The 10,317-nt window shown below is 41.2% G+C and overlaps 1 protein-coding gene across 1 annotated transcript; it reads right to left on the bottom strand.

Annotated features, from left to right (window-relative positions):
• Positions 1-4,438: 4,438 nt before the first annotated feature.
• On the bottom strand, positions 4,439-6,426 carry ppifa (peptidylprolyl isomerase Fa). The gene is made up of 6 exons (XM_068741746.1): positions 6,250-6,426; positions 6,109-6,139; positions 5,941-6,029; positions 5,656-5,752; positions 5,017-5,092; positions 4,439-4,940 (listed from the first exon to the last, which is right to left on the bottom strand). Exons 1-6 carry the CDS (start codon positions 6,391-6,393, stop codon positions 4,805-4,807), a joined length of 573 nt encoding a protein of 190 aa, XP_068597847.1. The 5' UTR covers positions 6,394-6,426; the 3' UTR covers positions 4,439-4,804.
• Positions 6,427-10,317: the final 3,891 nt, after the last annotated feature.

Raw genomic sequence — 10,317 nt, 5'->3', positions numbered from 1 at the left:
TTGTGAGAAAGTCCCGATTGCATCCAGGAGTGAGTGGAACAAATTTAAGATAATCACGTGATCCAAAACGATGTTAGAAAATAGGTGATCATTGCCGCGTGAGCAGCAGATGCTTGTTTCGCTGGTGTCACTGACGGTATGGGTCTCAATCGATGACCTCGCCTCGGGGTTTGCTGGCTTTGTGTTTCCAGAGATCAGCCTTCCTTCCGGTGAGGGGTGCGGTAATGTGATGGGCATTTAGCCTGGACCTCTCCTGATGGTATAAAGTACACGAGGGCTCAGCAGCACATCCTTTTGTTTTTATTTTACTGTGAATGAACTGAGGGACAATGTGCCATACATCCCTAGCTTACATTGACCTATTTATTTTCTTTTCTTCTCTTGTGCAATTTGAGTTTTATATATAGGACATAATTGAAGACATTTTTTGTGTGATTGAACATCACATTATCGTGTCTTTAGAAACTACTGTCGGTTCAGTTGTGTCACTTCCTCGTTTAGATCCAGCACATCGTTAACATCAGATTTTCATTCGCCATCTCGAGTTGTTTCCAGGTAAATGCACATTTTTAACGTTGACGATTCAAAAGCAATTTGAAGCATATTGCTTGAAATCGATTAGCCGCGTAACACGATTGTGCCCGTTCACTTGCAATGCCTGATTAACACCAAATTAGTAAAACACAAATGCTGATTATTGTTTTATCAGAGAGTCACATTCAGTGCCAAGGGATGCCTGACAGCCTTAGCAGAGCTAAAGGGAAACCTTTCCAAGGGCTTGCAGAATTTAGTGCGATGTTCAATCGCTGATTGTTGTGTGAAGAGTGTCTGGAGGGAGACGAAGTTTTGGGAAATGATTTTCAAGTTGGTTGAGAAAACAGTAAGATCTACTACGGAAGGATTGATCGGTGATGCGGTCGTGCTGACGATTCAAGGACATATTGAAAGTGAAGATGAAGTTTCCACCTCTCTTAATGTTTATGAACATTACAAGTGCCTACTAATACAATCCGGTTTACATGTGTCGCTGTGTAGACCCAAGACACGACCCAGGAAACTAATGTAATCTGATTTGTAGATTCCTACAGTACAAGGCTCCTTGTTATAGGAATTGTGACGTATTTTACATTATTTCTAGCCTGATTTTCTTTTTTAAATGGTTGACTATATTTTACACCACAACATACTGAATGTGCCTTAAAAAGATTTAAGGCATTCTGATTTATCAGGACTTGGAGGCTTATGGAAAACGATGCATTGTACGAGTTAAGCCGGGTGCGAGATGTGACGAAGGGCAAGAAAATGATCTAGTCCCCCCCATTAGCAGCCTGAAATGGCATGGTGGGTGTCTGCTTCAATGGCTTTGCTGTGTTGGAGGCACAGGCTGAAACAGCATTTCCAGCAGGCAATAACAATCTTACTGTGGTCTGTTGTCATGGAATATCAACAGAAGATGTTATTTCTCAGTCGGTCCTCACAACAGAACAGTCGAGCACCAAACTGTGGACCTCACTCTTTGTTTTTTTTTTTATCTATTGTAGTTATGTTTATCCAAGGAACAGTGGGTATAGTCAAGGAAATAGACATGGCCTCGCCTCAGTGGGGGAGTTGGTAGTGGACGACGATGATGATGATGATGGTGGTACCGACCAGTTTTGGGGAAATTCAGCTAAATTCCATCCGACACGTTAAAGGAGACGCGACGGCGGTTTCTTGTTATAATTAAGTTGGGAGGCTTGTAAAAGACACTAAAGTAGTAGAAGATCAAACACTCTGGAGCCTTCATTTCCCACAATGCAACATATTGAATCAGACTTCTATCCACGTCCTATTTGTATTTTATTTTTTAATAATAAATAAAATGAGATAACCGTGATGACGCAGTCGTGACATCATGGCGGTTACTGACGACACACACAACTGTGTTAACAGAATGATTTGGGCTCAGGACTGAAGCTGAAGTTAAACTCCTCATCTGAATGAAAGCGTCTGTTTGAGCCGTTTCTCTCGCCCGCCTTTCTCCGTGTGACGACACCAACCCTCAGTGTGGTCAGTAGTGTGCTTACGAGCGGCCCACGCCACACAGCTGTGGTGAGAGGAAGCGATACCAATGATGCCTTATTCACTAACCCCATGAACAGGTAACAACCTTGCTGTGATTCGCCGAGTTCTGGAAATGAGAAATGACGCTCGAGAGTTTGATTCCACCCGGTGACATATGAAGAGGAGGCCGTTGTAAATCAAGAGCCAATGGAAGCAATTGATTCACTTGAGACGCGCCGTCTTGAATTGCATATACTTGACTTTTCTAGTATCTTTTCAGTTCAAATTTGTTCTTTTCTATAAATGTATGTATTTGTATTTTGCAACACTTAATGGATGTTGAATTTTTTTTTTTTTTAAAGCAATCTGCAAAAACTCACGAGTTATGTCCCTGTCAGAGATAGACGGTTTTCTGTATATATTTGATGGCCATCATTTTCGAGGATCGTAGCTCTTTTTAAGTGTTATGCAATGTTGAAGCTTTGTGTGTGTGAAGAAGGGCCTATTGCTGAAATATAAACAACGCTGGGAGTTTTTGTTTTGTTTGTTTCACAATAATCTGAGGGGGTTATCCTGCAGAAATATTTATGGAAAGATTTTTTTTACAACACTTTTTTTGTATAGAATATGCAACAGTTACACTAAGAAGGAAATATTGATGTCTACATAGAATATTATTAAGAAAGAAAAGAAGCTGGTACATAATTAATACCATTTCTCAAGTATAAGCCATTGTATGTGTTTTGTTTAATGACGTTATCAGTGTTTAGAATAACCCGTGAAGTTATTCATGCGCTACTTTTAACTAATTAAGAGCTGCCGTTTAAATCCATACAATCGCATGCGTTCATTTTGTAAACGCTATTCTAAAGGTATAATGTGTTAATATGCAGAAATCTTTTGTTCTCTTCCTAGTGACGGATACTCACCACTGTACAAGCACGTTAAAGCTGTGAGATGTAGTTTGCTTAAAGCAGCAATGACAAGAAACTATTTTAAATTGCTGCGGTGTTATTAGTCGCTTAAAGAGTGAATACTTTGGAAGCGTGTGCGACAAAGAACTGTTTTAGAGTTTGCATGTGCATGCGTTTTATTTTGAGAAAATTATTATTATTGTGCAATGTATTACTTATTTAAATATAAGGTAGTTTGCTACAATATTTAGTGTTTTTACCATCATAAGAAAGTGATTTTTATTAGCCACAAAGTATTTTATTTACAGATAGTGTAGCCTACGAATAATAGCGTATTTACCGACTGATGTGTTAACACTTGCGCGGTCGATTTGGAAAGATGTTTGTATTCTTTACTGTCTGTATCACTTGAGGTATTTGTAATGCAGTATTGCAATAATGTACTATTTGAATAGGACAGAACACAGACATGGGTTAGAGGAGGAAACAAGGACAGTCATGGTTCTGAGAGGAGACCACAGGTCTGTTTTTCACATCCGTGAAACGGCATTCCAAAATGTGCCTTATTTGTTAGCTGGGAAAACTTTGTTGTGCTTTAGTGCTGTCGAGAGTTTGCTGAATAAAAGTTATATTAAATTAGTCATGTTTGTGTTCTGTGTGTGTTAATGCTCAACCAAAAGCTCACATTATTTTATGAGCGCCGTCTTCACACACACACACTCCTCCGTTAACATGGATGCACGTATGGCACATGTAGAACTTGGACCCGCTGTAAAGACGACATTGTTTTTCATCTCTATCAAGCCTTGGCTGCAGCACAGCCATCTCTCAAGCCAAGTTTCCATGCACCGAGTGCGCATTCCAAATAACTAAATCTACACCAGAGGGTGGGGACCCAAATTATATCAAGTTTGTTACAACATCTCCAGCTCAAACAGAGCGAGAGCAGAAAAGTCTCTATAGCAACAATGTAATTTGAGAATTCAAACAAATGGTGGAAGGTCAGCTCACATGTGGTTTCATTTAGGGGCAGAAAGCTGCTTTTTCACATCGCTTCATTATTTACTTTCATGAAGTATTAGCGCAATAAGCAGCACCACCCAGTCTCTGGCTTTCAGACATGTCCTGGCCTCCCTTTCTGTCTCCCTCTCCTCCAGACACGCTTGCATTTCAAATAAAGAGGCTGAGAAAGGAAGAGCAGCCCACATGCGAGATGAAGACATTCTGAGGTTCATAATGGCTCCAGCAGATCAAGTAATCTGCTTTCACTGTGTCCAAATGAGGGCAGAGAGCCTGCAGTCCTCTCTGTCAACTGCATTCGCCTCTTTGCAGCTCAACTGGAGGCGGAAGTCACATCCTGCTCTGATGGACAGGAAATCAGTTGTGCTGCAGAGCTGAAGTCTAAAAAAAGCTGCTGGATCCTCTCCAGGAAGCTTCAAGACCAGCGAGGCCGGCGGCACATGAGAGCAAACGTCCTGCACCAAAGACCCGAGCTAGTAAGCGCTGAAATGGGCATTTATTTACTAGTAAATAGAGACTAATTGCACAACAACAACAGTTTACATCGAGGATAATTTAGGATGTGGACAGAAAGTAGACGGAAGACGTTACGCCATCTGTAGCGAACAAGACAAAACTGTTTTAGTCGACTCCCGCTCTTGCCGTTTAAAAATATTTAAATATCAGAAAACACACAATATGAACATCTGATACTTGATTTTGAGAATTAAATGAGAAATGTGTGCGTCTCTGAACATAATTACAGTGAAGATTCCATGAGTTTAAAGAAGCGAATGACAATGAATAGAGGATGTTCATCATTGTAAGCCTCCGTGTGGTTTTCGGCTTCATTTGGCCTCTCCACAGTCCGTGATAACTAGTTTCCTGATGACGCCGCCGTCATGTAGTCCGAAGGACTCCATCTTGGTGACCACGCCCATCCCTTCCATCACCTGCCCAAACACCACGTGCTTCCCATCCAGCCTGTCGAAAGAGAGGAGAAGTTGCTCCCGTAACACAGCTGCGGTATCGGTTTCAAAGGTTCCATAGAAGTATTTACCATTCGGTTTTAGTCAGGCAGATGAAGAACTGTGAGCCGTTGGTGTTCGATCCTGAATTCGCCATTGAAAGTGTTCCTGCAGCGATCATAGTGGCAAAAGGCAAAAGATTCAGAGATCGTTCACCACCGAGCAAACAAAAAGCTCTTTATCTTTTCTGAAGTACGATTGCAACACAAGCTAAACAATCAGTGCGTGGACGAGGTTTATTCAGGGAAGCAGCTATTTTGATTCGTGCATGTTGTCTCACTAAAAAGTAGGTCATCACCTTAAGGACTGCGAAATTCAGATTGGACGTGCCGAGTGAAATTAGACACTGCCATCTAGTGGACAGGCAGCACGTCCAAATACAGCACAGTCGCATGATCAGAGAGGATTAATGTCATAATGTAGGGAAACAAAATATCCAGTCATCCGTCCATTTTCTTGTAGAAGAGTCAAACGCAATCAAATAAGTGTAGCCTTCAATAAGTCCTCATTAATCAACTGCTTTTGGATTTAAAACATCGCAGCAGCCCCGAGATCGGAGCAGAAATCCCGTAAGAAGTGATGTCAAGCATCACGGATGGATAAAAGACCTTTTGTGTTGTACGAGATGAAGCAGTCTCAGACAAATGAAGGAGAAAACTGAGTAGACGTACCTGGACCAGTGTGTTTTAACCGGAAATTTTCATCTCCGAATTTCGCCCCATATATAGATTTCCCTCCGGTGCCGTTGTGGTTGGTGAAATCTCCTCCCTGTAACAGAAAACACGGGAATAAATCACACATTACAGCAGTAATCCTCCTCCTCATGGACTGGCACGACCCTCTCTGCCCGTTAACTTTTAAAGGCATTAAAAGTTGATCGCGTTGAAAAGGCTCTGCCCTTCATGTCGGCTTGTTTTCTGAAAGGGGAAGCGCTTTCTTGAGTTGTGACTCTTTACCTGACACATGAACTCGGGAACGACCCGGTGGAACACAGATCCCTTGTAGCCGAAGCCGAGCTCCCCGGTGCAAAGGGCGCGGAAGTTCTCTGGAGAAAACAACAACAACTACTTTAATACTTCATAAAACGGATATTACTCTGCTCTTCATAAGGTCATTTAACATACCTGCAGTCTTTGGTACAACATCCGCGTTTAACTGCAACACGAGGCAGAAAAGAGAATAACAAATCACATTGAGATCCCTGAACGAGCGTCTCTGCGTGCTGCACTGGGGAGGCTAGGTAAGCTAGCTAGCTAGCTAGCTACCTGGATGACGACTCTCCCGAGAGGCTCTCCGTCGGCCTCCACGTCCAGAAACACGACCGGGTTCCCGGGAGCAGCGGAGGAGAAGAGCCTCGCAGCGGCCACGACGGGCCGGCTGTACCGTACACGTTTTTGTATTTGCAGCATAGCTCCTCTGCTGCTGTCAGCTGGTGTTTACGAATGACGTCACACACAACCCCAGGGTCAGACAGCGACACCCCATGGGAGAGTTAGGAACTACAACATCTTTATTTAGGTTCACTTCAAATGTGCGTTTCTGAGGTGCTTGGTGATTTACGCAATATTCAAGCTTTGCTCAGATTAAATTCGGGTGTTTCGACAGTTTACAGTCAGAAGTGCATGATGCATATTTATTTATTTACTTGAAAGGATAAAACCCCTTGAGATGAAACCATCTCGTTTTCAAGAGGGTCCTCAATCAAAACAAAACAGAAATAATAAAATAATATATCCTGCAGAACATGCAGGCATGCATGTGTTGACGTGTTTTTGCATTTGCCGGAGACAACAGAATTCTGTACAAGTGCAAAAACAGCTAGATGAAAACTGACTGCTCTCATTCATGTCGTATGGCCACTAATAAATTATTTATCCGACGCTGGTTCACAAATGAAAGTGACTCAAATCTGATTTGAAAACATTGGATTTTTGTGTGGCCGGGGAGAGAGTGACCTGGACCTTGATCAGCAGAAGAAAATGAATGAATGGACTTTGTGCTCACGCAAGCTGAGAAAAATGTTTTGTTTTTAGTTTTAGTTTTTTAAAGCGCTATAATGGAAGCTTTAAACATTAAAAAACATGTTCATCATACATGCACGACTGGCACACACAAGATTCATGAACGATTCGAGGGGTTTGTGACTCAGACCTTGAAATGGAATCACTTTTACCGATCCTCTCTACTTTTAATTTATTCAAAGGTCTTGAAAAATATAAATGCTTTCACATACAGTTGTGACTAAACATTTCCAGGGTGTCAGCAATGAAGAAAGAAATATCATTAAGTGTTGCTTCCTGGTTGGATCTTAAAAGCTGTGCAACCCTAACCCTTTAGACACCGTAATATGGATCTGGTACGGTACAAGTCCCATCTTTGCATGGCAACGTATCAAACCTGGACCTCAGTCAAGTCCAGTCATGTGTTCAGACCGTTTATCATTTATGATCAATACTCAACATGAGAGTTAGCACGGGTCATGATGGCCACCGGCTGGTCTGTGGTCCTGCAGTTTATTAAAAATAAATTACGAACAAGTGTAATCACTTTTTAACTGTCATTTCAAATTCGATGCATATTTCATTACGGTTGATGGTATAAGGAACTCTTTTTGCTGCAGACTTTTAATAATTGATTAAAGGCTGGTTGAACTTTGAATGCCAAAAGATGCAGAGGCCATGACTTGTGTTTCATCTGAATACATATTTATTAGATAAATATTGGGATGTCACGCCATCTAACTACATACAGATTTTGCAAGACTAAAAATCACAATGTGTTTTCTGACCAGTTTAGAATATGAAATGATTGTACATAGAATGTACAAAACCAAAGAGACAACTGCCACTTATTGTGCCAATCACTTCAGATTGTACCTTTTATAGCATCATTTGCCAAATTGCATAAAAATGATAAATTTGACAAAATCTTTTACAAACTGTAATTTTGGAAACAACCCTTAAGTCCCAATTATACCTCAAAATGCTTTTGAATAATTTTTTTAGCACCTTTATAAAGTACACAGGTAATAGAGAAATACGCAGAAGTTTAATATTACACAAAGGAAAAATGTATTGTTTTTTCTTGAAAACCCCGGCGAAGGGCCACATAAAGTATCTTACACAAATGAACAGACGTGGTTAGAGAGGTCTGCACAGACACAAGCAAACACAGACTCATTTTGCCAATTCAATGTCTGACAGGAGGATGGAAGCTTTACAAATTCTACATACACTATGAACACTCCTCCTGAGGAAAATGAATACATTTCTGTTAACGTGTCTCTATTTGTCATTTACATTATATACATATTTTCCTTACATTCCCGACCCCGCCCTCATTCCTCTGCCACAGCCTCTCTTTATGATTCAAACCAGAGCGGATCTCCTCCAAATTTAACTTCACAATATTAATTGCATTCAATTATTATTTTTTTAAATCCTAAACTCATTCCCCAACTTTTGCAATAAAACAGTAAAATTTGTGTCGCTCAAATTACTAAACACATTTTTGTGATACACTTGGTTACACTGTGCAGGGAATAAAAACACCCCCCGTGTGGCAGTGCCTTGTCCTTAACTAACATACAGACGGTCACGAACAACATCTGATCCATCAACTGTGTTATGTGCAGGTGATGTCATCGGTTTCGAGGATCAGGAAAGCCTTTTTCCAATTTTTCCGATGATTGCAAATGTCGACGCGGCGACTGTTTTTTCCAGCCACACGGTACATTTTAAATGAATTATCTGCGATTTACTGTACTGCACAAAACTGTCGAAACCAAATTATATCTGTTATAAAGACACGGGACAAGAATCATAACTTAGGAGTCGAAACAATATAAAATGCGATGGTGATGCACAAATTACGTTCACACGTTTTTGCAAACTATTGTTAGTAAAAAGCTCATAATTAGGCCTCAAAACAATCAACAGGACTTTGCACATTCTCACTTTAGAGCTTTGTGATGAGGTCACAGACATTAAACCTAGTTTTTGGAAACATTAATATCCCCCTCCACTGATGCATTGTCACTGAGTAATGGAAAAACTGCACACAATACACAGGTACTCAATAGAAGGTCAGCGAGCGTGCATTTGGATCAATTCATTACAGTATTGGACAGGTTGAAGGGATTCTGCGTGTGCCTGTGTTCAGTCATGACAGTACCATGTAGCTGACAGTAATGGATGCATACAGCACTGTACAGTCACAAAATATTCACAAAGGGTATATACAACAGCTCCAGAAACACTGTTGGATCATGCAGGACGTTTCCCCCAAAATGTTGCAGCTCAACAGTAACAAAACGACAAAAGGAACGATCGGTACGACCACACAGACGTTGCTACAAAACAAGGGGATTGAAAAACTTCTGCGGACATTTTGCAGGATGTTGAAACCCTCCTCTAACGACAACACGAAATCCACACCCCTTTAAGAAAAAGCCCAGGACAGCTTTGGTGATGTGTGTCTGAATCATTTCAACATGGGACAAAAAAAAAAAACGTATAAAAAAAAAGAAAAAAGGAAACAACCCCAAAAAAACAAATGACAACAAAAATGCAGAATTTGAAATGAAATAATAAATAGAAAATGAGAGAAAAAGTTTTGCTCAAGCACGTTTAGGCTGGACAAAGACGACAGAAGCCATTGGCACACGTGCACTTCTGAACACAGCGGCGCTGAATCAACGTGGAAGAGCGAAACATTCAAATAAATACAAGAGATCGACTGCAGACTGGCTGGGAAAGAAGTGCAGGGTCAGCGCCAGAAGAGGATTTTCTCACTCTTTTCCATCGAGTTTGTTTCTTCCTTCCATTCCAACGTTTCCTCCGCACCGTTTCTCACATGCACTCACAGAGGAAGACGTGTAAACAAACGCACCAACACTCACCAGAGCACAAAGTGTGCGCTCACATCCTCTGCTCACACCGGAGGACAGCGTAGCTGATGAGTTCCAGTTATTCACCTTGCACACGCACACACACACACACACACGCACACAGGCACATGCACACAGAATTCTGGAGTGGAGGGTGAAGAGCAGGGCATGTGCCAAACGTTTGGGAAGAACACATTTTAAACAGGAAAACTAGGCCCTTTCTTTCACATAAGAAAAATGATAATCAGAAAAAACAAAGCTCCAATGCTTTTTCTGTCTGTGTTGTCGACACATGATGGTTATAGCTGCACAGTTTTCAGTTGAATAGTCACATCATATATGTATATCACTTTAGTGCCTGCCAACATGGCTGTAAATAGTGTGTTTCGAGTCAGGCGGAGGAACTGGCGTATGGAATCTTTTCACTGGGAAGATAACGGGACTC

This window comes from Brachionichthys hirsutus, chromosome 7, assembly GCF_040956055.1.
Source record: "Brachionichthys hirsutus isolate HB-005 chromosome 7, CSIRO-AGI_Bhir_v1, whole genome shotgun sequence".
NCBI classification, from domain to species: domain Eukaryota; kingdom Metazoa; phylum Chordata; class Actinopteri; order Lophiiformes; family Brachionichthyidae; genus Brachionichthys; species Brachionichthys hirsutus.
Note: the sequence above shows the minus strand (reverse complement) of the source record. Positions and strands in the feature narration are given on the sequence as shown.

Excerpts from the sequence above, each read along its gene's own strand:
- ppifa (XM_068741746.1), bottom strand. The coding sequence starts at position 6,393 with ATGCTGCAAATACAAAAACGTGTACGGTACAGCCGGCCCGTCGTGGCC. Across the intron at positions 6,140-6,249 it reads TCGGGAGAGTCGTCATCCAG|TTAAACGCGGATGTTGTACC; the intron begins GTAGCTAGCTAG and ends CTCGTGTTGCAG. Across the intron at positions 5,753-5,940 it reads TTCCCGAGTTCATGTGTCAG|GGAGGAGATTTCACCAACCA; the intron begins GTAAAGAGTCAC and ends TTTCTGTTACAG.